At 43.9% G+C, this 27995-nt stretch overlaps 2 protein-coding genes across 2 annotated transcripts in view; one reads left to right on the top strand and one right to left on the bottom strand.

The window, feature by feature from the left end:
- Window positions 1-14: 14 nt before the first annotated feature.
- Window positions 15-27976, top strand: TTC9 (tetratricopeptide repeat domain 9). Its single transcript, XM_054067517.1, has 3 exons — window positions 15-470; window positions 22432-22614; window positions 27748-27976. The coding sequence occupies exons 1-3, from the start codon at window positions 113-115 to the stop codon at window positions 27825-27827; spliced, it is 621 nt and encodes a 206-aa protein (XP_053923492.1). The 5' UTR covers window positions 15-112; the 3' UTR covers window positions 27828-27976.
- Window positions 21153-27995, bottom strand: part of MAP3K9 (mitogen-activated protein kinase kinase kinase 9) — a 101363-nt gene continuing 94520 nt past the window's right edge. Inside the window, exon 12 of the mRNA XM_054067514.1 lies at window positions 21153-21931. Within this exon, the coding sequence (XP_053923489.1) occupies window positions 21905-21931 (27 nt within the window). The 3' untranslated portion in view covers window positions 21153-21904. The remainder of the gene's footprint in view (window positions 21932-27995) is intronic.

Here is a 27995-nt window from a genome sequence, read left to right as displayed (position 1 = left end):
GCGCGGCGGCCGCCGGAGGATGGGAGCGAGCGGCGGAGCCGGGGAGCGGCGCGGGGGCAAGGCCGGCAGCGCGGCCGCGGCATCGCCCGCTTAGGGGCGTCGCGGGGAAGCCATGGAGAGGGCGAGCCCGGCGGCGGGGAAGCTGAACGCCGGCGGGCGCGGGGCGGGGGACGGGCACGGCCCCGCGGGGGGAGCCCAGCCGCGGGCGGGCGGCGCCGAGCCCGGAGAGCTCATCGGGCGGGCGCTGGATTTCAAGAGCGAAGGGGCGCAGTGCTACAAGGACAAGAAATTCCGGGAGGCCATCGGCAAGTACCACCGCGCCCTGCTGGAGCTGAAGGCGCTGCTGCTGCTGCTCAGCCAGGAGCCGCCCGGGCAGCGCCCTCCCGCCGCCGCCGCCGCCGCGGGGCTCAGCGAGGAGCAGCGCCGGGCGGTGGAAGCCATCGAGGTCGACTGCTACAACAGCCTGGCAGGTCAGCAGCGGGGTCCCCGCACCTCCCTCCCTCACTGCCCTTCGCTTCTCCGCGCGTTCCGTCTCCTCTCCGTGCCGTCGCCTTCCATTTTCATCCTCGGCACGGGAGCGCGCCCGGCTCCTCTGCGGATCCCGGGGGGCGACCCTGCGGTCACGGCAGGGCTGGAAGGGACCCTCAGCATCATAGAATCGTAGAATAGTTAGGGTTGGACCTTAAGCATCATCCCGTTGGAGCCGCGGGGGCAGCGGCGCCGTCTCCTCTTCCCCTGGGAGACGGGAGGTGCGTGCGGGGGATGCTCAGACCGGCAGGAGCGGCGGATCGCGAGCTGCCGGCATCGCACGCTCGGTTTTATCCCCTCGGATGTCCTTCAATCCCTTCGCCACAGCTCCCGCTCCGGTGCCAGTAATTAGCGGTATTACAGACTCCTGCCGCATTTGATGTAAGGAACGGGAAGGGTTTGGGCGCTGCTGCGATACCAAATAGTACTAGATTATAAAAAGAATTGCTTTGCCTCTTAGCAGTGAAGGCTGAGAGCAAATATAGCACTGGCTTTTCACAAGCCGTGGTCAGTAGGCATTTGATCATCACTCCCTTTGCTCCCTGCCTTCTGTTTAGAAGTGCTGCAGGAAAATGGAGGGGAGAGGTGGGGGGGTGAAGTACTTTGTGGTCTGATTCTGAAGTCCTTACAGAGGCAGAACTCCTGTTGACTTCAACGAGCTGTGCTCAAGCGACAGCTGCAGGGTCAGAGGTTGGTTTTGGTCCCTAGCAGTGCATAGATGTTTTCTTTCCAAGCCTGAAAGCATCTCTAAAACAAAACCTTGTGCCTGGGTGCGTAGTGTGTTCATAACTTGAACAAGGTGCACAAAATTGCAACATTAATAAAGCTCTGCTGTTTTCCAGAAGGATGAAGGGTCACTCATTACTCTTTATATCCTTGAGAGAAAAATATGGCGAAAATCAGGACATGAGTTTGTCAGCTGTCACCATCACTTGGCTTTTGGCTCTCTACTCAGAGTTGGTTAGCCTTTGTTTCCTAGTGCTAAAAAATGGTGCAGAATAAAGCAAGCAGTTTGAAACACCAAGTCAGAATCTTCTCTTGCCTTAATCTATGCCAATCAGTTAATATTCAGTATGTCTTTTGGGATATAGCAGAAGGCACAATTTAACCCCCTTGCATCACGTTTTCAAATACTCTTCCTTCAAAAGCCTGTTGAAGTCACATAGAGAGAGAGAGGCAGGTGAGATTCCAGAGCGACACTATAATTGCACAGCTGTCTCTCCAAATTTCTGTTCACAGGCTTATTCAGATCCATTGTATTTGGCAAGGATCATTTAGATTGGCAGGATTATACAAAGAGCCCATAATACTCTGAACAAGATGGCTTGGCGAGTTCCTGAGTTTGAAGAAGTACTAGTAGGAAGTATCTCTGCTAGATACAAATGCAGCATGGTAGGTAGAAAGTAAATGGAGTGGGACAGAAGGATGGGATTTGCTTCTGTGGCACTCTCTGCTGAGTACACAAGTTCCACTTACTAGAAATGTGTCTGCTCCTGCTGACAGAATTATCCTGTGTAATGGTTGTTGTCCGGTTGGTTTATTTACTGTTTCAGGTTTGTGCAGGGAAAAAGAATTCACTGCTTGCTGTATTTGATCTTGTCAGCAGTAGCAATCAGACAGCGTGAGAAATGTGCTCCATCTTTAACCTAGATTTGAACAGATTTTATCCTAAATTTAATCAGTGTGAACACAGTAAGAGATGATTATAATTAACCCTCAAGTGTCGAGCGGTTTCCTGGGATGAACTCACAGCAGGTCAAGGTGTCACTTTGCACAGAGAGTTGTCACGTTTTCGGTAGGTGGCATGCACAGAGCGGAGAACAAAATTGAGCTTGGAAATGCATAGCTTCATGTGTGTCTGATGGGTTGTCTGAAAGCAATGTTAAAGGAGTGCCCTGCATGTTGGAGAGAGGAGTGTGCAGTTACAGTGGAATTGCAGTATTGTTACTCACAGCCCAGTCACAGAGCTCCCATTCTAGCAGGAGGAACTATGGATTCATGTCTGAAGGGAAAAGAGGGGAGGGAATTTCTCCAGAACTGTCATAATAATTAGTATACCTTTCCAAGAGCAACGGTAAGACGTGCATCAGTGGAACTTAATTTTCTAAGAAGCGTGGTGCAGCAGGAGCCACCAGTTTCTTGACAGTGAGCTCTAGCAGAGGCACCAGTGCATACTGTTAGAGTTGAAGTCAGTGTTATTCGATATGAGGAGGAGAGGAGATGCAGGGAGTTTAGCTTCTGAGCACTGAATGGGTGCCTAGAGCTGATAAAAAAATTCCACATAATGCAGAAAGCATAACAGCAGTGCATGTTAATTCTAGAGAAGGCAGTTTTTCACTTAGCTCTCATGTATACCCGGTAGCATTAGCAGCTGTCATCTGAGTGTCCTTATTATCAAGTTCTTTTAGCACCTCCGCTTAGTCTCTAAGCTTAGCATTTAAGAAGCCCACCTTGCTTTTGCACTGTTATTTCTCATGTAGCCACCACACATCCACCTGTCAGAGATGTTTTGCATCACATAGATGCACACACAGACAATTTCTTGTTTAGATGCAGCATACCAGTCTGAGAGGAGCATCAATTATAAGTAAATATGCACTTAGCCAAATAAGCAGGTGAGAAATACACACCCAAAGGGGATTTGGGGCAATCTCATGGGTAAAGTCTGGGGTTGGTTGGGTTGGGTTTTTTTGTAATCTGACTGATTGCATGAGTAAGAACATGTGGGCAAACACTATAAACTGTTGTCACTGCATGTATCACCTTGCAGAATGTAAATGTAGGCACAGTTGTACACACAGATTCTTGTTTATTTCTGCTTCTTTTGTAGACTACTTGCAACGGGGTGGCCAACACTCGAATTGCAAACGCTGTTTGGTGGGCTTTCTTAAGTCCCCTGTTGTGGAGGTGTGTGTCACCCTCATGACCTAAGCTATTTAGCTTGTTTCAAATGATCCCAAATCTCCAAATCTGCTGTTGATTCCAAATTCTTGGTGATTTTTTTAAAAATATTTTTTTAATTGGCCTAGGATTTTCACCACTTGCCATCGGTAGTGCTGCTTACATCTCTACCACTAAGCTATTAAGTTCTTTTTGGTTCAAAGAGTTTTGCCTTAAAGGGACTCCCCCTCATGTTCGCAAAATCCCATGCTGCCGTGTTCTTACATTGGCCTACCCCTTCATTTTACCACAGGCCTCTTTGATAAATGTCACCAGATGCAAGAGCAGCAGCATAGTCAGGGCTCCCAGGAATTGCTGGGATAGGCAGGGAAAAAGCCTACCAACAGCACAGAACCTCGCAGAATGAATGCCGGGCTGTAAGACTAACAGTTCTTTCTTTGTGACTCACCATCCGTCTCTGACCTTGAGGAAGTCACTTGACCTCTTTTTTCCTCTCTCAGTCCTATAAAGCACAGGGACCACAATCTCATCCTGGTGGTGCATTCAGCTGAGTTTCCTCCAAGTCAGTGTGTGTTCTTCTGAAAAATGATGAATGTATGAAGAATGCCTGCGGAAAAGCAAACTGTCCAAATATCCCTCTGGTCTTAGTCTCCTTTCCACTCCTACGGCATCTTTGATCTACAAGAAGTTTAAGTGCTTTATGAACTACATGCAAGTAGGGATCATTTACCTACTACAAATGCAACCATTAAATGTAGTGATTATTTTATTCCAGCATTACTGCCTAAAAGTATACAGGCTCAAAAGGACTATGTCTGCTCTGCAGAGAGAAACAAGTCCTACTTGTTCCAAAGCAGCAAAGTGCTAAGGGTAAGCATAGTTTTAAGCTTTTCTTATGAGGGAATGTTGCAGCACGATAAGCAAACCTTTGTTGGTTTTCCTAAGCATGCAGAAATGCTAGAGCTAATCCTGGCAGGAGAAACAAAACAGGAGAGAGAACTAGGGAGAAGGACTCGTGCTGCGGGGTCTGGATTTCTAATGCTCCTTCTCTATGTTAACCAGTTGTATTATCTTCACATTTCAAATCTCAGTTTCTTCATCTGCATTTATGACCTCTTGGGACCTCTTGTTAATTACATGAATGTAAATTAAATGTAATGTGTTTATATCCCTGTTCAGGTATGTTTAGTTTAGGAGCCTTGGCAGGAGGGCACACATACCTGCACAGAGTATTACAAAACGTAGCCATCCAAGATACCTCTCAACCTGGATAGTGAGCTTTGGCCTCCTGCAGAAAAGTGCGCTGGTAGCAGTCATGACTGTGCTAAGGTCATAGTGATAGTCCCACAAATCGTGGCTCTTCCAGCAATGTAGGAACCTCCTAGCACCCTTGGGCTCTAGACCAGGCTGTAGATACTACTCCCAACCGTCACCTGTTGCATAAGACATTGGTGAGTAGTCCCACTAAAAAATCCAAGTACAGATACTTATACTGCTTAATCCAAGTGAAAATGTAGCTAAACATGAGGAAAGCTGGTAAAACTTGCCTCCACTGACCACCCACTAGGACTCCTCACAAGGAATCTCTGCTAAAATCCCATCCCAGTATATAGCTGTTAACAAGTACAGATTCTACTAGGACACATGGTGCTGTGGGTGTTAAAGCAGTCTTGGATTGTGGCTTGATGTGAAGCTTTTTTTTTTGTGTGCTGCATCAACAAATAACACCCTCTGTAAGGGTGCCATGCAAAGGGAAAGAGAGACAGCAGCAAAGAGAGCAGGATATGGTCTGCACTTTCACTGGTTGAGGTGGGAGTTTTCCCAACACTCTTGGTTTAGATACATCTACCCAGCCAGAGAGGATGGGAATATTTTGTTTCACAGGCCTGATGCCATTGGTGCTCTGGGTAGGTGCGATTGCAGCAGAGAATAACTACAAATGACCTCATATGTTTTTTAGTGATAGGGCCAAACCCTGATGTGTATTTAACAAAGTAATTGTCATGAATTACTCTTTAGAAACACTGGGGTTTTACCTATTCCCTTTTATTTTGGAGGACAAAATTCTCCCTGTTCAGTGAGGAGTTTCTTGAGCATTGACAGGATGGAATGGAAATACATCCAGATATTAGGAGGTTGAAGGGGAGGAAAAGAAAGAATGGCAAGCTGGCTCCGAACTTGCGTTAAGAGGTACATGTCTGACAGCATCTCTCTTGCTGAGGCAGGAGATGTGTTTTCCTCTGTATATGGCACTATTCACAAGCCTTTTCGAAACTTGAGCTTCTAGTGGAGTTTTTTGCAGCCACTCCTATCACGTTTAATTCCCTTTGCATGAGAAGAAGCCTGTCCCAACTGATCTTGTCACCATTTGCCTGAAATGGAGAGTATTGGTAAGGTATAGAGCCCCTTGCTAGACTGCCCCAAGAAGCTGCAGTCTTGGTGAGCTGAGATGAAGCAGGAGGTGCCAGAAATCAAAAAGCTTCCTCAAGAGCAGTACATTTGTTCACCTAAAGGTTGTTCTCCACCTTGACAACACTGGTATGTTTTCTCAGAGTTCTATAGTAGCATGTCCTGCCAGCTTTACTCCATCCTCTTCTGAAATGCTGTCCTGGAGTTTCCTCCAGCAGAAGTCTCACAATGAGTCACAGCCTCTTACAGCTTCACAGGTTTCCATCAGTGCTATGCTGAAGATGGTTCAGCTGGTTCAATAAACCTAGCATCAGAATCAAAGCTGGTTCCCAGCCTATTGCTCAATACACTTATGAGCTCCATGGTTATCTCCTTTTCTGGGAGCTGGGCTACCTCTGCATGGTTCAGCAGGTGGAGCATCCTTCTCTTCCTCTTGTTCACTTGAACTTAGACCCAGAAATTATTAACCCAATTCTAGACCCGTTTCTCCAGCCTTTCTCCTGCAACTACTTATCAGTTCAGCAGCAAATCCCCAGTTCCTAATCAGTGTTCTCTGAGCAGTGCAAATGATGCGCCAATAATGCGGGGTCATCAGAAGTTTCCGCATTATTGTTTTAGGACAAGATCTAACCCACACCTGATAAAGCAACTGCTGTGAAGAAAGGAACAGTGAAAGTAAACAGTATAAAATAAAAGAGGAGGTCTAAAGGTCCGGGTTTCTTCTTGGCATTATACCATCTCACAGAAAATAGCATACAAAGGACTATGAGACTGAGGAAACAAAATGAAGAAAGGAAGAAAATACACAATGAAGTTTTGAGGAAATTTACTGGCTATTTATTGTCTTCTTTTTTTCTCTCACTTCATGGATTAGAAACTGATATAGATGGAAGACAACTGTTTACTAATCTTGTTTTCAGTGTACTCAGGTGACCATACCAGTGACTAATACTGAGTTAAAAATGCTTTGAGAAAGAGTCAATATTAACTATCATCAATTAGAAAGTTGTTGCTAATGGCTGGTAAGGAATACATCTCCTTTTGTTCGTTCCTGCACTGCATCTTGGATTGGAAATGATAAACTTAGGACATTGATTGATGAATGCAGGTAAATCTTGTGGTGGCATGGAGCTTTACTATTCTGTTGTTTTGAATGAAGGTTGTAGAGACAATGCAGTTCCTGGAAGCTTTGCTGGAATTGCTGAAGGTAGCTTCAGCTGGGGCACACTGGTGTGAGGCTGGGAGGTGGTGGTAGGACACTATAACTTGTCCTGTTCTTATATGCTTGCCTAGGTGTTGGCAGACATTGAAGGTAGGGTTGGAGTAGAAAGTCTGTCTTGATATAGCCATTCAGAATTTAGGACACTGCTAGAAACAATACTAAGACAATTCATGGTAATGAATTAGGCACAGTCACGTTTTCTCTCTGTGATAACCCATAGCAGAAAGGACAGCTGGGAGCAATGATGTTTAGCTGTCATAGCTTGACACGTCAGAGCTCATCTGTTACTATCCATAGGCAATAGCTAATGTCATGAACTTTACTTCAAAATTCACTCTCTTCTTCCCACTCTTCAAAATTCTTGACATGCCATCGCCCCAAGGCTCATAGACTGGATAGCATCATCTGCTTCTGCTTGGCTTTGTACCATGTACCCAGTTCTCCTATCACATTTCTCAGCTTGGGAGTTGGGGCTTTTATGCAGTCCATGTCTTTCCCCTTTGAATCCCTCCACTTGCTCTCCCAGTTGCCATGCAGCCACATCTGATTTCTTGACCTCCCAAAGTTTTGTCCCTTTTCAGGCTTCCCTCATCACTGTCCTGCCAGTGAGGTCCTCTCATCCCCTTTGTTCTTACACTTTATCTCACAGCACCTTGTTGAACCTGAATCCTTTGAGCTGATTTTGTCTGTGGTGTATTCATTCTAGTTGGACCTTGTCTCCCTTCCTGGCTCTCCTCAAGGGCTATCTCTGCTTCCTACAGGAAGCCAGTCATACCTACACATAGGTTACCTATTCATGTGTAACAAGGAGGAACAGCTCTCTACAAGTGCATACATGTGCAACCATGGGACTATATTCCATGTCTTCTCACCCTTTGCTGTTCACCTTGATAAAACTGCCCATTCTTCCTTTTGGGGCATGAATTTTAAAACATGCTTGTCCTGTGTAGCCATGATCACAACTTTGCCCCTCACAGCAGCACATCCTTACCTTGAAAGCCTCAGGCTGTGTAAATCACAACCTCAGAATGGTTCTACAACAGCCTCTCAACAGGAGTTAGGGGGGAAAAAAAGCAATGTCATGCTGTTTGCACCTCTAGTAGTTATGGATCTGTTTGCTGAAGAACCCAGAGCTGCCTGGCAAGCCCCATGTCCAAAGCTCCTAACTTCATCATGACATCTCACTTCTATTCACTCATATGTACCATCAACAAGGCAGGAACTGCAGCTCTGTAGATGTCCCTAGGTGAAGAGAACAACCATCTTTACATTACTGCATAACCCTTTTAGGATGCAGGACACTGATCATTGATTTCAAGGCTACAGCATTTTTTTCCTTCTCTAACATATCAGCGTTTGACAGGTCAAATCTCTGCCCTACTAAATCAAATAGTTTTCTAGCCACTGCTCAATATTCTCTTTTTTTCTTTAGTAGGAGTACTGTCCGTTGCCTTCACTTGCTGCCAGTTTAGGGGGCTGTCACGCAGATTGTTCTGCATCGATGGCAACAGCAACTCCTTTCATATCAGAGTGGCAGGCAGCAAAACTCTCCTAATCTAGCCGTCGATCTAGTTGCCTGGGAGCTACTGGAAAAGAGCAGCTGGGTCAGCCAGCAAAGAGCCACCAAACTAGTGTTCCTCAAATTTTGATTCCAAAGGTCATGTGATGCCCTGATTACAACTGTCAGTTTTCACACATCTGGTGTCACTCTGGTCTGGCCACATCAAGGACATCTAAACCAGCCTATTTCCTACCTGAGATATCTGCCTTGCTATGAGTGACCTTATGCTGTAAAGCAAGAGCATTCAGGACCCTTTTGGTAGAACTTTATCAGGCAGTAGTGAAAATTTGCTACCTATCTGAGGCATCTGTGAGGCTTAGCCACATGTGCAAAGACTGATTTCAGATCAGCCCCTTTGGATGCTGCTCAGCTTAGGTCTTTTCCAACGTGAAAGACTTAGCTCTTGACTCCAGGAAGCAGAACTGCTTACTGCTATCTGAAGCAGAGGGAGTGGAGAATAGAAAACAAGCTGTGGGGTGTCTTTGCCCTGCACATTCCCCAGTGTAGTGTGTGGAAGAGGAAATTTACTCCTGGAAGCAAATAAAAAGCAGAGGAAATGTCTGGAATTTGAAAATTTATGTCAGACCTTCAGTACTTCCTTTGGTTATTCCTGGGCTGGTGTGACTAGCAACATCTACCTCCAGTGTGCTGTGCCATCTCTAGAGTCACCATCTAATCCAAAAATTCACCCTTATATGAAACGCATGATATAAAGAAGGATCTTTCAACCAGCTGCAGGGAAGAAGCTATGAGAATTCACATTCCTCTCCTCCACTCCTGCTCCTAGAGAGGAAGAGGGCAGAAAAATTTATGTTTCATCCACTCCTTCAAAGAATAAATGGGTCCCATGGAATGGCCATAGACTCTTCCAAACAGGAGCTGCCCGAAGAGGTCATCACCCCACCCAGTTGATCTTGCAGAAGCAGACTGATAGGGGATGGAGTCTTTTATGATGATCTGGAAAACCATTGTAGGTCAGCCCTAGCCATTGCTCTGCAAAGGAACCTTGTTTCTTGTCTAGTGCCTCAGAAGGAATCAAATCAGAATCTCTGCCCCATGCCTGCAGTAACGATTCTCTCATCAAACAGTATGGTGTAAAGTTAAGCCTCAACTCCTTTAGTCATCATACTTTTTTAATGCTAGCATAATTCAGATCCTAGATTACTATCCTCTTAAATGCTTTGCAGCAATTAATTTCTTAAGACACATAGTGCATTCAAGTTGCAAGGAAACCAGAGCAGCATAAGATCTTTACCTATATGGGAAGTACAAAGAAAATGTATTAATTTTCTTTTCATACATTCTCTAACTACTGTGATGGAGCTCAAACTGAGGCAGCTCAGGAGCTTTGCTTGTGGGGTGAAGGGAGTAAATTAAATTAATATATTAATACAAAATAATTTTTAAAACTCAGGGCTGATTAACTTGAAGCATAGGGCCAGAAGGTATCATGGAGATAAATAACATAATAAGGTTAGAAAAGAAGGCTTAGACACATAACTAATCAGAACATTCACTGCTGTATTAGATAGGATAAAATCTGTAAGGCAAATATTACATTTTCATGCTTGAGAATCACTGCTAACTGGTTTGGATGTATGAATAAACTTCTCTGAGGTTTTCATTTCCCTGTCCACAGCCATGTCATAGAAATGACTCAGTCATCCTGTGATCAGCTAGCATATTTGCATCCTTTTCCTCTTTGGTTGTTTCCAGCTCATGAGTTCACAAATTCTACCAGAAATTCCTATTAGTCCCAAAGAGCACGATCCTAAATCTTGTATTGCCAACTTCCATTCAAAATGAATTTACTGTTGTCCACTAGGTCTTGTAGGGTTTTTTACATGGCGTTGTCAGTCCCTGTTCCTTTTGACAGTACTTTCCAACTTTGCACTGTCATTAGGGCACTCTTACATCAGGAGTATTAAAAAAATACTAAACAAGCTCAATTCTGAAATTAATTTCTGAGGAGTTCTACTCTATTTACAGACCAATATGCTCATCAGCGGAAACCACTCATCTTCTTTAACCACCACCTAATTCTGCCACTATATCTTTACCTTCCCTAGCTTAAACAAAAAGGCACAGTTAAGACAGAAAATCATATTATTAGCCCGATTCAGTATAGTGATTCTAGTGTTCCTGGTGCCTGAACACAAGCTCACTGCTTGGGGTGGAAGTTACTCTCCACATGCTCCACATCAAACACACACTCCTATCTCATTCTTCCACTGCCAATGGGTTTGGGAGGGTTTGGGAATGATCTGAGATCTTTACCTGAAGCATTTTGCCACAATGTATATCAAAGAGCAGACACCTTATTACAGGAGTGGCTTATGCACCTGCACAGTTCAAATCCTGATTTTTTCAAACAAACAACATTCTGAATCATCCCTCTGGTCTTCAGTCTACTGATTTTCAGCCTGATTTCCAAAGGAAATGAGTCGTAAGCGTGTATATTTTTCTGTGGTCTGCCTGTCAGTCCCCTCAATAACTTTCAAACTTGTTGGCCAGATAGATTTAGTGGAGAGACAAATGTCTCAATGGTACTAAGTGTATAGGGTGTAGCTGGAGAACAGGGACAAGGCAAGGACACTAGATGCCCAACTACATGAAAGAGTAACGCTTCAGCTCGCTTCACATTGTCTATCAAAGCTCAGCCAGGTGGCACAGCCTAACATAAGCAGGGTTATTTGGCTCTGTTGCCAACAAACCACTCTTCTCTGTAAGTACGTTTAGTGCATTTTTAAGGTAAGTAGAGTTGAGAGCTTTGTTTTATACCTCTCTCTCTTCAGTTGGTTAGAAAACAGTTGACTCAGGCATCCTCTGCCTCTGATTCTGTCAGTTTTCTCCACTCCATCCCTCCCACAGAGGCCATAAAGGTTTCTCTCTGTTTCAGAGCATCATTAAAGTGGAAAGGCTTTGGGCTAGGGCTACACTGGGCCTGGATAAAACACATGAATGGGTTATTATTTTAATGAAGGAAATGTTCCTCCCCATTTGACTTCTCCATCTTGCCAGATGAGTCTTTTCATCTAGGGAGAGTCCAAGTGAAGACGAAAAGCATTTCAGTCCCTATCAATTATACATGGCATGAATACACAAGGAGATATCCTCAGAGACAGCCGCCCCTTAGAGAACTCTGCAGTGGTCAGCTCTTTCATGTGTCCTGGGAGGTGAACTGTGAGCCAACACAGGGCACAGCACACAGATGTTACGCAGCCACGTCATCCTGCCCTGTTTGTGGTACAGGATAAAGTGCTAGCTTTCATTCCAAATTCAACATGCTGCAGGAAGCCAGGCTTGAGGCAACTGTGGCACGCACAACTGTCAGTGCCTTCATTTGAGAGCCTTCAAGCTGTTCCAGCTGCATTTCACAGTACTGCCGTCAGTTGTTTGAAGCTCTATGAGCAAAGGATGCTTTACTCTTCAGTAGAGAAGGCAGCTTGAAATCCATCACTTCCTCTAAAGCATTCCCCCACTTAGAGACCCCTCCCCCATTGTCTCAGATGGGTTTAAAAAAAAGAAACTTTGTTCCATTAAGATCTTAATTTCACTGTGTAATACACAGGGGCAAGAGTCATGAAGTATTTGAAAGCACTTGTTATGAGTTGGACTGCTGTTGAACTCCAGGCATTTACAAGATGGTTGTCACCATCTGATGTTCCTGATTTCCGATAAAATTCTAGGTACTTTTCCCTCGTGAAAATGACTCAAGAGACCAGACTCCTCCAGTGGGTGTCAATAGGAACAGGGGGACAGGGGAGGAAAGGGTGTAATATAGAGAATGTGCCACAGCGAGAGAGAAAAGCAACACAAAGTGAATGAAAGCAAACAGCAAGGAAGAGACAGTGGGAAAAATAGCAGCTGGTGCAGTGGATCTAAAGGCCAAATATATCTCAAGTTATATTGACTGGACTAGAGTGGGCTAGATGAGTACTGATTTTAAAAGATAAAGACAAGTCAAGGTTTACACAATAAATATAAAATCAGAGATGAGGAAACCTCCAGGGGATTTAACCTGGGAGATAATAACAACAGCCTTGGCAAAAACAAAAAAAAACAAACAAAACCAAACCAACAACCAGACAAAAGGGACTTCCATCTCTTCTAATGTGGCTGCAGGAGGAGCTAGTGTTTATGGATACTATAGAATCAAAATGATCTCATAGTTAAAAGCTGACTGAAGTTCTTGCTCTACTAGTGCATTTCTAGGACTTTGCTCCTACCTATCCTGCCTGGAGATGAGAAAACATAATATGGAGATCATCTCCACCTTATACTCTTTATTTTAGTGGAATAAAGATTTTCTGGTACACAGCTAGGGGCAGATTTTGGCTTCAGAAAACAACTCCTGTTTACTTGATGTCTGGGTTTTAACTACTTAATATTACCATGGCTAAGAATTTTCAGCAAGCCTCTAGTTTTGATTTGAAGGACCAATAACTTCAGGAACTGGTAAGGCAAGATACTCTTTCAAAAACAGAAGCTATGAGGATCAGATTAAAAGTTTGCTGAAAATCCTTGCTTTTCAAATCTTTGGCCCTTTGAAGGAAAACTGCAGTATTATATTACAGATTTGTGATAAAAAAGCATAAATCACCACAAACTTCTGAAAGTAGCTTAAGAACCATTTAGAAATAATGAACACTTATAAAGAATTGCACTTTTGAAAATTAGAAAAGTCTGCTGTATGGGAACATAAACACACAGCAAAGGCAGAGATCATTCATGCCTGCTCTTGCATAAATGCTCACGTATTCATAGAACCATAGAATGGTTTGGGTCGGAAGGGACCGTAAAGATCATCCAGTTCCAAACCCCTGCCATACCTCAGGGACACCTTCACTAGATTAAAGCCTCACCCAACCTGGTCTTAAACATCTCCAGGGATGGAGCATCCACAGCTTCCCTGGGCAACATGTTCCACTGCCTCACCACCCTCACGGTATAAAATGTCTTTCAGCTTAAAACCAACTGTAGTCCCTGATAAAGAGCCCCCCCTCCCCCTTAAAGTACTAGAAGGCAGACATAAGGTCTCCCTGGAGCCTTCTTTCCTCCAGGCCGAACAACCTCAAGTCTCTCAGCATTTCCTATTCACTTCTGGCTAGGATGTTGATCTGACATCTCCAACAGGACCTTCTTCTAATAGAAACTGGCACTAAATGACAGCTGTCAGGGAGAATTGAGGAGCATTCATGACCTGAGTGTTAGCAGCACAATCCATAATAGGACTGCAGAGCTGAACAACAATTAAAGAGTCTCCTATCCATACCCATGTGTGGTATAAATGTACAAATAAGACATATTCCAGGTAATGATTGCTTAAACTGTTCTTAAACACTCACAAAGGTAGGATCCTTTACAGTTTCCCCAAGAAGTCTCTTTGAACACTTCACTCTCTTCACTGCTAGAAAGTTCTTCCCTACTGGAATGTAAGCCTTCTTCTTACTTCCTGAGTACAACAAAGAACAGGTTGTATCCTGGTTAAACACTACGTTGCATCACAAGTTTTTTTTTTTTTTTTATTTTTACATACATGAACATGGTTGGCCATTCTTCCCTCACTGTTTTCTTGAGGCTTTGTTATCTTGTCTTCTCTGGGCCTTTTGTTGTTGTCAGGGTCCTCCTGTGGATTTCATCCATGTTTTCATTCAAGATTGCCATCCAAAGTGAGACACAGTACTCTCACACCGTGCAAACTGCTTGTTTTCATATATTTCAGTTTTCTGCATTAACAGTATAGCTTTGTTGATTTTAGCTGGTGATCCACTTGACTTCCCAGATCCTTTTCAGCAGATCTGCTCTCGACAAACCTTTCCCCTGCTGTAGTTACCCAGAGGGATTTTTCCTGCCTAATCGTGGGACCTTTCACTTGCCCCTGTTGAATTGCATCCTCTTTTTATCAGGACGCTGCCAGTTTGTGGGAGTCCTATGGAAATCTAGCCCTATCTTCCATCATACACCAGCTCCTCACATCTTGGCGTTATCTGCAAACTGACAAGGCAGCCCGCGGTCTGTCATTTAGGTCTTTATTGACAATACTGAATACCATGGGGCCCAGGACAGATCAGTGTAGAACCCTACTTAATATTGTCTTTCACTTTGTTAACAGTTAAGTCTATTCATTTAGACTGTTCTCCTTAAATTTGCTTAAGAAAATGTCACTAAAATTTGTCATTTGACTAGAGCAAACGCCAACATCTACTGTTTCTCCTTTATCTTCCAGATTGATCACCCTATCACAGACTGAAGTTAAACTGATTTGTTCTGACAGCTCACATTAGCTGTTTCTTATCTCCTTGTTATCAGTCCTGTGCACTCCAAGGGATGGCAGTAGGCAGAGTCCTATGGTGGGCTGCCAGCCACAAAAAGCATGATACACAGGCTCATCAGCTCCTTTGAGAACTGCTAGATGCCTCTTAATACGTGTGATGGTGGAAGCATCAGCATGCTTCAGTCTAATTTTTCTCTCTCCTAGAAAAGCTAGTTGTGCTGGTGAAGACAGGGTCTTTTTTCTGGAAGAGATATGAAGGACTAAAGAACAGAGAAAAACTGAAGAAAACCATGTTACAAATAGGCCACAAAGGCAGGATGGGGAGGACAGTCGGTATCTGCCTGTGAATTGAGAGGCAGGCTAAAAAGATTGGGAAGGCAGCTTGGAAGAAGTCACTGTCATCGGGCTCCCCAAACATTTGTGGCTCCACACCTCCTTTAGCATTAGTCCCTCCTTTTAGAAAGAGACAACCTGTCGTACAGTTTTAAATTTAATTTTGTACACCTTTCCCCACAAGGAGAAACATATGGGCACGCTTAGGCCTTTTTGTTACCTGGAGAGGAATAAATGATCCCTTTTCATCCCATTGAGGTTGTCCACAAACTAGGAGTCATCTGATCAGATTATCACCAGATATTATCAAGCTGTCTATAATTAGCTTTTTATTGGTGAGAAGCCAGAAAATCCTCTTTGTTTGCAAGCTTGGGCTATAGAGAAAAAAGACAAATATTTTGTGGCAGAGATTGTTTGGAAACTGCAGATCCTAATTAGTGTCTCAGCCTTCTAGTGAAACTACATGCCTATTTCTCTGGGAAAAAAAGATACTTTAAACATCCTCTTTTGAGGAATGTTGGGTTGCACTCTTGAAAGGCACAGCACACGTGGGGCTTTGCATGTATGGATGCTTCACCACTTCTGCTCTGTTCCCTTGTTGTAGGCTTCTTCCATTCCTGCATGGCATACATCTCCTTTCAGTGCCAGTCAGCATTTAAAATTTAACAGGGGTTAAAACATAGGTTAAAAATCGGGCTGTGCCATCCACATGTAGCCCGTGCAGTCTGCACACTCAGGATCAATAACTTCAGCTTCAGAGGAATTCGGATAAGCATTCCAGTAGTCCAGATCTTTTTATGGTGTACATTACAGTTACAGTAGTTTAAGTCCAAGGTGACTTTTCATCAAAGATAACCCTTTACATTTTCAGCATCATCTTATGAGACACTTGTAGTTGGTTTATTTTAGAAGTTAATTATAATTTCAATTACTAACACATGGCTGAAATTTTCAATCTCATGTAGTAGTTTTATCCCTTTTGATTCTTCCAGTGGACACTGCAAGCTCCACATACTTTTTGTAAACACCATTTATACAGACTGCAGCACGCAGAGATTAATGATACATCCATTAGTGGCATGGTTAGAAGATTGCAGTCTATTCCAATACAAACATTTTTCCTTTTCCCCCCTCCTGTTTCTTTTTGGTTGTTGTTGTATTCCAATAATTTTTCTTCCCAAACCCTTACATCAAACCAGAACTTATCACTATCATATTTTCTCTTTTCTGAGGAAAAGCATCACCATGAAGGATGCCAAGACTCCTGAAGTAACAGAAATATAAGACTCTCCTAGTCTGCGCTATTATTTTGAGTCATAGAGAGATATGAGAACAAAGCCTGTTCAATGAGATATAAAGGTCTTACTCAAATGTCTGAGTAAAACTCTGAAGCACTTTTATCAAACCATTAATCATATGTTTTCCAAAATAGAACCACAGCAAGAATATGCACTGTCTTCCTGCAATGTGAGTGGCTGAGGGAAATGGGGTTGTATAGTCTGGCAAAGAGGAGGCTGAGGGAACAACCTTATTGCTCCCTACAACTACCTGAAAGGAGGCTGTAGTGAGGTGAGTGTTAGTCTCTTGGTTTCCGAGTGACTAGCAGCAACAGGGTGAGAGGAAATACCCTCAGAGCTGCGCCAGGGGAGGTTTAGATCAGATATTAGGAAAAATATATTTACTGAAAGAGTGGTAAAGCATTGGCACAGGCTCCCCAGGGAAGTGGAGGTGTCACCATCCCTGGAGGTGTTCAAAAATGTGTAGACATGGCACTTCGGGACGTGATTTAATAGGCACAGTGGTGTTGGGCAGACATTGGACTTGATGATCTTACAGGTCATTTCCAATGTTAATGATTTTATGATTCTGTGATAATTTAAACAGATTTTAAGTGAGCTATTGGCTGCTATTCTTAAGGTGAGATTGTGTCAGAAGGGAACTATTCTATAATTTTGTTTATTTCTGTGAATGACACTGCCAGTTTGTGAAACAGACATTGAGTTTGTAGTGGTTGGAGTACCTAGCACTTGCTGAGGAGTAATAAACCACATAGGCCATTAAACTCCAGTGGTAGAGTCAAGAATAAATTCAGTAAAGAGGGAATATCCACTTCAAGGTTAAGTAGTAATGGGTTTAACTACTCTCTCTGCTTTGCAACCAAACAAATCAATACAGGCTTTTTTTTCAGTCTAAGGGGAGGAAAACAAAAGTCCTTTGCATTCAGGCCCTTTTGCATGGGTATAAGAGAATGATGGCTTGCTATTAGCTCTTGTGTAGGACAACAGCTCCAGTTTTTGAGGAACATTTGCAAGGGCTAACTTTCTGCACTGCAGATTCGTACCCCTTGGTGAGTATACTCCATGGAGAAAAAGATGATACATTGGATTTGGGTATCAAATTCTAAGTCATCTCTATGGAGTACTATATGCAGTACTATACTGGTTTTATTTTCAGAAGGTTATCAGTTGGCCAGCTATAGATTACCCTGGGGATGACAGAAGGCACCTACTTGACACAAATGGTATCTGCCAGATTTGAGTTTGCAAAGCCAAACGATGAGAGGGCATGAGACAAATCCAAAGAGACAGTCACCAGCGATATTTAAAAGGAAAAAATAAGATATGTTTCCCTAGACTGTTCTTCAAAATTACCTTAACAGTCTTGGATGACATTTTCCAAAAGCGGGCGTCAAAAGCAGACATTGCACTTGGAATATTTTAGACCAAAAACTTAGAAGACCAACAAAGTTAAAAGCAGTTGACACTCTCCTTGCACAAAGCAACCTTAAAAATAGGCAGCGCTACCAGCTTACCTGAGTGATAGTGAACTGCAAAAAATACAGGAGTTTGTGAAATCTGAACTTGCAACCCAAGATATTCCTGCAGGGCAAGGGCATTTTCATCTCCCCGAACAGCAGCAAGTGGCATTCCTGTTATGACTAGCACAGCTGTTCTGAACCCAAGGAACATGCCACGGGGTAGGGATATGCTAACCTTGTTTGCACAATCATTTGGCTCACTCTCTTAAGTATTCTGTAATACCGGATGGGTCTTGAGCCTTGCCTACAGCGGGAATTTAGCCACTGGTATGAACTATGTCTGGAGGAATGTTCTGGTATGCAGATTTACCCTTTGGTTGTAATTGCCAGGTAGGCAGGGCTTTTGATATAGTTAAAAAAATCTCCTTGTTAAAACCTGTACATCCTACTTCCAGACTTTGCTCTTAGCTCAGCCAAACTTAGAAGCCAAAAGTTGAAGCCAAACTGAGCTCTTTGCATAACCTGCAGAGGTATTCACACACAAGAGGTTTCTAGGTTTCTCTGGTAAGATGTTAACTGACAGCACTTTCAGTCATTTTGAGGGCCTAGAGAACAGCTATAAAAGTGAGGAAAGCTGGAGAATATGGGTTTGGTTTTTTTTTTTTAGTACGAGACTCCAGATACTTCTTTATGGAGGCTATTAAAAAGAAGGTGAAGAAGTGACTTGGTTTGCAGCTCAGAGTACTGATGCAGATTTTCATGGTAGCAAAGGTGTGGCTAGTAATAGCAGCTAAACAAAAAAATCAGTATAGAAACGTAGTGACATTTCTTAAACAATGAAAACAATTAAACTTTGAGAGAAAAGGGCTGTCATAGATGTAGGCGTATTTTGGCTCTACAGGTGCTTTAATCTTTATTTTGCCTAACCTTGTGCTGAGGAGGACCACACAAATTAGCCTTAACAGTACCATTATTTACTGGTACCAGATCTGTATTGCACTTCTCAAATCGTTGCAGCCCATGGAATCGGCTGCCATAGAGTCCACAAATTAAAACTTTGAAATCTAGGCTTAACACTCCTAGAAAGAAAAATAGTCAAAATTCCTACCTCCTTGCTTAAATATCAACAGTCTAGACATGGCACTTAGGGACATGGTTTAGTGGTGAACTTGGCAGTGTTAGGTTTATGGTTTGGACTCACCTGAATGATTCTGTGATTCTGTGATTCAGTTGGGAAGTGTGATGGACAGGGTCCCTCCATTGGAGCTACCAGCATTAACCTTCTCCCCCTCCCCGCAGCACGTTTCACGCAGTAGTTTTGAAATGCCTTATTTTATAGCAGATGGGGACCTTTCATCAGCAAGTGAAGTAGAAGTTTTTAAAAATTAGGAGTTCCTTATTGCTTAAGCTGGCACGGTAAATCAGCTGTGAAATTGAGAATGATAACCAAGGATGATGATAACCTTTACACGCTGTGGGGAGGCAGGACACCCTACATTCTGAGCTGGGGAGATGTAGCCACTGAATGCTGTATTACAATGACAATGAGACCTACAGGAAATGGCTGACTATAGGTTTGCATGTCCTCACCAAAGAGCTACTAGAGATGGTGGTGTGCGGGGCCAAGCCCCTGCAGTTTCAAGAAAGCAGGAGGAGAAGGTGGATAAACCTCTCAATTCCATTTCTTTGAGTGAGCTCTGTTCCTCAGAAGGATTCACTGGGGCCCTATTATGAACCCAGAAGGAGGATGTTGAGGTGTTTGTTTGATGTCCTCAAAGTTTAATTGACGCAACCAGAGGTGCACATCTCTGTTTAGGAAAGCAATATGTTTTCGAAACAGTTCTCCCTTGACTGAATTAGGTAGGAAGCGCGAGGATTCTATGCCTCTTACATTTCTGAAAGCTGAATTACAAGCAGCCTTAATATTTGCAGTGAATCACAGTCCATTAAGATAATTTCAGTCCACCAAGAACTGAAAGCACACACCTCTAAATATTTATGAGAGATACTCTCTCCAGGTTCATCTCCAACAGCCGCCTCCAACACTGGCTTTCCAAATGGCCAGCTCTTCCAGCAGAATTGTTTCCTGCGTGTCCATCTGCTCGCTTTGTTCCTATGAACATGCATCTCTCCTGCTAGACACGTGGTACTGACTTCTTTCTGCTGCCTGCACGGTTAGTGGGGATGCCCTGCAGAATCTTTACTGTGAGTGTGAATCACAGAAAGAACCCAGCTGGATATCTGGAAGCCCATTTGGGTTTATGAATTAGCAGGATGTAAGAGACTTTCTTTTCTTTTAAACCAATCCATGAAGCAAGTCCAATATGGAATTACTGAGTTAATATACATGAATAGACTGCCTGTCATTTTTCACAGAGTCATTTCTATGACTCTACTGGAAATACCAAGTAGTAAATGAACAGAGAGGCTGAAATCCACCCCCAGTTGCTCTGAAAGGCAGTTTCACAGAACATGAAAGGCTGGATCAGATTGGCAGTGTGCAGAAAGCTACTGCCACTGCTGTTCATGCTACTGGTCAGCAGATAAACAAAGCAATCCCGTTTCCAGGGCTGTGAAGCCAGCAATAAATTTACACAGCCATCTTTTTAATAGCTTTGAAAAAGAAAGGAAAACAGGTCACAGTCATTTCAAGCTCCATTAGAAACTGAGAGAGAAAAATCAGTGTTTGACAAATAGGAAGGGACAGATTCTGGATAGGGAAATGCTGCTAAGCTTTTAGAAACATCTGTGTTTCTTAACTGGCAATCAAATAGTGAGTGACCAAATGTCTTTGAAATACCTATGCAATTTAATGGCAGGAGTTATTAAAATATATCGAGAGACCAACATTAAAGCAAATGGGACAGAGCTCTTGTTAGCGATTACTGCCTCACTCAATCAAACATACCAGCAGTGGGACTAGTTCTGTAGTCCTTGCTTAACACATCCGTACCGTCAGTTCTTTACTGGTAAAAGGCTGTTTGTGGTTGTTCGCAGTTAGCTATTTAAGCTTTAAATGTGTGCTTGGGTTAGGAATGTATTCTGTGCATACTAATTGATCATAGGGTTGGATTAATTTGAGTTGGAAGGAATCTCAAGAGGTCATCCAGCCAACTTCCTGCTTGTGAAATATAAATTGAGATACAGAGGATCAAGAACTATACCATATTCCTGATCCAGCATCATATCCTTTCAGCTGCAGGTTGCAGTTACCGTACAAAAAGTCTGTCTCTTCATTGGTGGCACCTGAACTGTGATGACTTGGATTTCCAGGAGCAGTGAATCGCCTCATTGCCAGAGGCCCACTGAGTAACACCACCTGCCATGAGAAATTTCTCTCTATGCCCTGGCACTTGGCATTGGCAGCCTCTGAACTGATCCTTGAAGCAGCATCCTGTCTTCTTTCCACAAAATGTGTCATTCCAAAAGTTGCCTTGGGTTGCAGCGCCAGGTGGGCTTGTGGACAGCACAGCTTTCTTCATTTCTCCAAAGACTGTGACTGCATCATGTCCTATTCTTGTCAGTGTTCTTTAAATCATTCCTAGTGCCAAGTATGCCTAATGTAGTTTAAGCCACCAGAGTAAGCACTACCATAAGCCACGAACAAGACTCTAAAGCATGTCTCAAGAATCCTGCCTTTTCCTCTTTATTTCACTCCTAGTTGTAGGAAACTCACTCTGGGGATTTTCTTCTGCTCCTTGACATTTATGCAACAATTGTACCTCAGCACAGAGTCCTCAGCGTGCTGTTTCTTCACTATATTACCTTTTCTATTAGGAAGTCAGCAGAACCGACCTCTCGGGATGAGCTCGTGTTGCAATACTTTGCAGAAACCACACAGCCAAGCACATTTGTTCCCTGTGCTGCAGCTCCAGGTGCCTCTGTTTTGCTAGCAGCACAATCCTTTGTTGCCTCCTATAGCAAAACTCCATACAGGACCTCCTGGATAAAAGATAGTTGAATATTATTTGTAAATCTGTCAGCCTTGGATTAAGCCAAATACAAAATTTGATCTAATTTAATCCCTTTTTTCCTTGTCAAATGACTGCCTTTTTGTACTTTGCTGTGCTCCAGCTCTCAGTTTGAGAAGCAGTGCTACTACAAACGAAGCCAGTTGCTGCCACAATACTGTATGGTGTTCCTGCTCTGTGCAGGGATGTTTACATTCTCACTCTCTCCTCCTTAGTCCCATGTGTACCGCCCAGCAGACACAGTCCCTTCACTTTGCAGTGCCAAAAGTAGAAGCATTGGTATTTAAATTGTGAACAATCGGGATTGGCAAACAATCGTATGACTGCACAGTTCTGAATCACCGGTCTGAGTCATTTCCCTCACCTAAGCAGCTTTCTTCCCCCATGCAGATTGCAGAGGCAGGGAGAAATACCGCACTAATGTTCTCCTGTGTGTCTTGTCTGTCTCCCTGTCCTCCCTGTCCCCTGCAGCCTGCCTGCTCCAGGCTGAGCTGGTGAATTATGAGCGAGTCAAGGAGTACTGCCTTAAAGTGCTTCAGAAAGAAGGTGAGAACTTCAAGGCACTGTATCGATCGGGAGTGGCGTTTTACCACCTGGGTGACTTCAACAAGGCCCTCTACTACCTGAAGGAGGCAAGATCCCGCCAGCCAACAGGTACGGGGGGAGAGCAAGGATGTGGCTTTGCACTGAGTGCTTCTTCATTTCTTTTCATGAGACTTTGTCCCTGACTTGATTGCATTGATTTTCACAGGGATGAGCGTTAGTCACTGTATCCTTAGCTGTACTCCCCTGCAAGTGCTCTTGAGTAGTGCAGCAAGGTTGCAGTGCCTGAGGATTAACCGCTGCTGCAGCTGCAGCACAACTTGGAATACGACAGTGTTTCTGGAATGCCCTCTGGAGGGGATCCTGCCTCTCTGTCCCTCCCTAGTTTATTTTTGAAGAAGAAGAAAGCAGGATGGGGAAGAGCGTGTCCTGGTCATCATGTTTTCTGACTCTTTGAGAACAAGCTCTTGCCCTTTAGCAAAGATGGGACATCCTCAATAGCCATGCCTTCCACCATTCCAGTAAAGGGTTAGTATTTTGATTAGATCAAAGAGACAGACGTTTACTCACAAAGCATTCATCAAGGATCCTTTCAACTTTTGCCGTGCAATCAGCCCAGTGTCTTGTCATCCATGTGTCAAAACCCAACAATTAATTTTGGGACAGCAAAGAAATTATATATTTGAACAATTTGGGCTTTCCAGAGCAACTGTCTTTATGCTAACCTACCCAGCCTCAGAAGGCAGATAGAATGCCACAAGGAAGAGATGCTGCTTTTATTTTTCAAAGAACCACCTAACAGGGAGATAAAACTATGCTGGTGTTTAAGCCATTTCTGTTAAAAGAAAGGGATTTTGTAGTACTTAAGAAAAAATTAAAGGATGACAAGAAAGCAAAACTGAAGCCACATGAAAAGAAAATTCCACAGGGCAGAGCTTCTACTCAAACCTGAGAAGGAAGGGTGGGAACTGAGCATAAAACAGGAGTAAGCCCAGGTCCTGGCAGAGCACAGAGGAGCTGATGTTCATTGAACTAGAGGAAGCAAGGGAGGCTGAGCTGGCTGTGGTTGGTGTCCTAAAGGCATTGGCCCTGCAGGGCTCCTGCAGTGGCTGTGCCTTGGAGGAGCACCAGGGAGTGTGCACTTAGGGGTGTGCTGAGTTCTCCTTCCTTGTCCGTGTCCCATAAGGGTGTCTGATCCCATCTGCTATGCTTGGCCATAGGCTCCGGGCAGTCTGACAGCACAGCTGTGCACCCCATACTGCCTAAGCAAATGTGCTTAAAAGCTCAGTTTAGCCTATTTTAGTTTACAGCATGCCCTTCTGCTTTCAGTCCTTGCCAGAACCAGGAAATGGAGAAGCCTATGCAAAAGAAAAAATAGATGGTGGAATATAAGAGGTTATCTTAACCTCTAGCTTCTGATTAGATTCGGATGTGAATGAATGCTTTTGGCTGAACCATTTTGCTTCCTTTTTTTAAATATGTATTTTTAAGCTTCTTCCCCCTCTATGGTATGATTTGATATCACTCATTGCTTCTTGAAATAAATACTGATTTATTCAACAGCAACAGCTTCAAATACCACAGCTTGCTGCAAAAACATACCAGAAAGTGTCTCCAAAGGCCCTTAATGTATAAGCAAAACAGTTCCGGCCTTCATCAGAGACTCTTCCCTTTTATTGTTAGACCATTCAAGGCCATCGTTCCACTGTTTTATTTATGGTTATGGAAAAATTGAAGGGTATTCAGGGGAAAGAAGTGAATATATACAGTAAGAAAGGATGCGGTGGTTAAAACACAGCAGTAGGAGTCAGGTAACAATAAAAAAATTACTATGTGGCCTGGAGTAAATCAGTATCGCCACTTGCAGTGTCTCCGTCTGCAAAATGCAACTGTTTTCCTTTATCTGAGGTTTCACTGGGCTCACTGTAAAAAAAGCACTTGATTGTTATTACAGTCATGTTCTGTGTATTCTGCTTTTTCTAATAAGGAATGTTTTGGCACAAATCACTGGTACTTATTCTGTTTGGTGGGAGTGATTTTAAATGATAAAGAGGAACTAGCTAGCAAAGGGTTTTACTGTTCCATAGGGCTGTCAGCACAGCAAATCCCTTAGGGCTATTTACTGTCTGTCAAGGGTGAAGGTTGGGTTTGTCCTGATTTCTTATGCTACCTCGAAACAAAAATCACAAGAGCAGATGCAAACACAAGATAATTGTATAGCCCTCCTTCCTAAGGAAAGGGAAAGCTGCTGTTAAGTTGTACAAAGCATAACATGCAGCCCTCCATAAACCTGCAGTCCAGAAGGTGGTGCAGCACATTACGAAGCTGAAATTTGGCAGCCAAACATACACCTGACCTTCAAGGCTTCTTCAGCTCTTTCCCACTGTTGGGGCCACGTTGTCGAGGTAGGTACTGACTGGGATTGAGACCGGAGCATCATCTGGCGTGGTGATACAAAACACCCACAGCTGGTCTTTGCTGCAGACTGCACGCACTGGCCAGATTTTCCATGCAGTGTAGAGTGGGCTCACAGCTGAGTTTAGGATTTCTCTTCCTGAACACCACTGACTCAGAAGTCCTGGATGCAAAACCCAGGCCATGGTGCCTGCACAGCAAATAAGCAACTGGGCTACGAAACTACAGGGAAAAGCAGAAATGACCTCTAAAATGGCAGGAGGCCACTCTGCACAAGAGCACAGGCATGGTCCTAAGTGCCAGGAGATGTTCTCATTGCAGCTTTGCCATCGTCTCTTATTATGGGTCTGACCAGTGACTGAAGTTGTCCTTACCTCTTACTCCCACATCTGCAGGAAGGGAACACTTCTTCCTCACTGAGAGATGAGAATCTCTTCATTAACGTTTGCATTTAGCTTTGAAATACTTCTGCAGGTGGAGCTAGTGTGGTGCAATATTATTTGATGGAAAAGACTTGACAAAGACAGGGTTCCACTTCTGTAAACGGCATGCTGCTGTCATGATTTCTCTTTGGTAAAATAGTGGCCCTCAAAACGGAAGCAAAACTTGCCAAAACCTGCACAGGAGATTTATAACTAGCTTGCAATAGGAGTATCTCTCACCCTCTATCAGGCTACACCTTATTTTGCCCTTGGCTTCCCAGGCATGTGGAAATCTCCCAGTTGAGTGAAGGTGTGCCGTGAGCAGCTATCTACCTTACCTGCAAGATAAAGGGAGCTGGCAACCTTGCATTGCCCGATTATGCACTGAGCCCACCTCTGTCCCCCAGCCAGCCATCAACTCCCTGCAGGCCCAGTTAGGTGTGATTTCCTAATGTGCCTACGCAGTTATCATCTGCACAGGGCAGACATTCAAAGTGTGAACCTCAGCAACAGGGACTGCTTTATCCAGGCTACAACCCATCAAAGCCTTAGAAGGGCACAGAGCAGAGGGCCTGCAGTGAGGTGCAAGCAGCCCAGCAGGACTCTGGCCAGGCTATGAGCCCTGCCTTTACACTGCTGGGCATTAGCTGCCTGCCTGCCACCTAAAATGATTTTATTTTAGGCTTAAAATTCAGGGCTACCCTCTCAACTGAATTTCTTCACCTGTGAGGCATCTGTACAAATAAAACCGATTCTGTTTTTAAAAAAGCTGCTTTAAACTTTGCTGGGCTGGTATGAAATGCTAATGCATGAACAGCCTGGGATGCTGGTACACCTTAGCTAACACAAGCAACAGCAGAACTTCTTGGCTAATTAAGAATGCCCCAAACAGAGCAAGTAACTTAATCACTGAATACCACTGTCTGGACTGACTAGGATGATGCAGTTGAACCTGCAGAAGACTTAGTATGGAGACACACCTCACCAGAGACATCCCTGAGAATTCAGAGCAGTATTACCAGAGCCCACTGCTACCCCATGGCATGTTTGTAGAGAGCTGTGTGTGGAGGGAAAAATGATCTGTCACTCACTGTCTCAGCTCTGTCTGAGAGCACAACAGAGATGTCCCCTTTTTATGTTTAAAGGAAACTTTGTGCACACAGCTGCTTTCAGGAGTGCAGTATCCATGCTTACTAACAAGTTGTTCATTTCTGGAAGCTCAAGCACTTCTTATTTCTGTAGCTGGTGTGGGGAACCACATTGCTGTTTGGATCAGGAGGAGACAAGATTGCCCTCCCTCTGACTGTGGGCTGCAGTGCACTTCAGATTGCTCTTTGAGGATCTGAAAGCTTAAATGAACAAAGTTGGCCCTGGATGGCCATCTGAGTAAGGCTGTGAGCAAAGAACCATTTTTCAATCAATACATAAGTAAGTGAAAAGAGCTAATTTTTTGCTTGCTTGCTTCTGGTAATGCATGGCGTTTGCCACTGTGTGGGTGCAATGTGTATGGGATGTCATCTGCATGACAGGAAATCCACATGATTTGAGAAAGGTTTGACCATGACTGCAGAATCCTGGTGTCTGTCTGGAGACACGTACTCGTTCAGATCAAGCTGTGCTTCAGGGTGAACAGGTTCCCTCGTTCCTGAGGCCAGGAGGTAAAACAAAACTCACATGTTCTTTGTATTGTGTTGGTGCACTGAAATACTGGAAGGAAAAAGAGTGTTCAGCCTACCGCCTGCACAGTGCTGGGATCTCACAGTTCTCTACAGAGGTGAATTAGTGTTCTCTGCCCCTTGAAACTTCATTAGACAGGAGAGACAAGGCAGTATGCAGCATGCCATGCATGACAAAAATGCAGATAGAGTGTCAGGGCGGAAGGAATTGCAAGTATGAAATTTAAGGAAAGCAAGGGTGCAAAGAGAATGTGAAGGATGTTCTTCCCAGTTCAACTCATCAGGGAAAAATGCAAGAACAGCGAAATAGGATCTAAAAGGAATAGGAGGGCAAAAAGGCAGAGCATAACTGTATGGAAAAAATGCCTTTAGGGGCTTAATGCAGGCACTGAGGAAAGGGAAGCCAATGAATGTGGCATTCCACAAGAACAGGCAAGGATGACCTGCGTAGTTTCAACTCTGTGAGTTCAACTGTGATGACCAAGAGTAATCAGAGAGAGGGTAAAAACTAGCTGAAACAAAATCATGAGCAACACAAATTAGGCCAGGTTCTCCAAAACCAAAGCTACAGGATTTGGTTCAGAGCCCCTTCCAGCTGATGCTGTTCCTGTAGGCAGCACTGGAGCCGTGTGGCTCCCTAGCTGATGCACCAGAGATAAAGGTGCACTGTGTCTGTCTTCCATGGGGAGTTGTAACCACTGTACGTGTATGTGTGTGCTCTTTCCCTGCAGATACCAATGTCATACGATATATCCAGCTGACAGAGATGAAGCTCAGCAGATGTTCCCAGAGAGAGAAAGAAGCCTTGTGAAAATGAAGCTGCTTCAGCTGAAGTGCCCAAGGGGGAACATTTCCTTCCTAGAAGCTCATTTGGTGGATTTTCCTGTTTGCTCTGCCTCATCCTCATCTCCTCATCCGTCCACTCTCCCTTGCTCTTCATTGAAACCCAATTTTTTTTTTTTTAAAAAAGAGACTTAGA

Source organism: Cuculus canorus, chromosome 5, assembly GCF_017976375.1.
Source record: "Cuculus canorus isolate bCucCan1 chromosome 5, bCucCan1.pri, whole genome shotgun sequence".
Taxonomy (NCBI): domain Eukaryota; kingdom Metazoa; phylum Chordata; class Aves; order Cuculiformes; family Cuculidae; genus Cuculus; species Cuculus canorus.
The sequence above is the reverse complement of the archived record's forward strand: the minus strand, read 5'-3'. Positions and strand labels throughout refer to the sequence as shown.

Coding starts and splice junctions, on each gene's coding strand:
- TTC9 (XM_054067517.1), top strand. CDS start 113: ATGGAGAGGGCGAGCCCGGCGGCGGGGAAGCTGAACGCCGGCGGGCGC. Junction 471..22,431: donor CTGCTACAACAGCCTGGCAG/GTCAGCAGCGGG, acceptor TGTCCCCTGCAG/CCTGCCTGCTCCAGGCTGAG. Junction 22,615..27,747: donor AAGATCCCGCCAGCCAACAG/GTACGGGGGGAG, acceptor CTTTCCCTGCAG/ATACCAATGTCATACGATAT.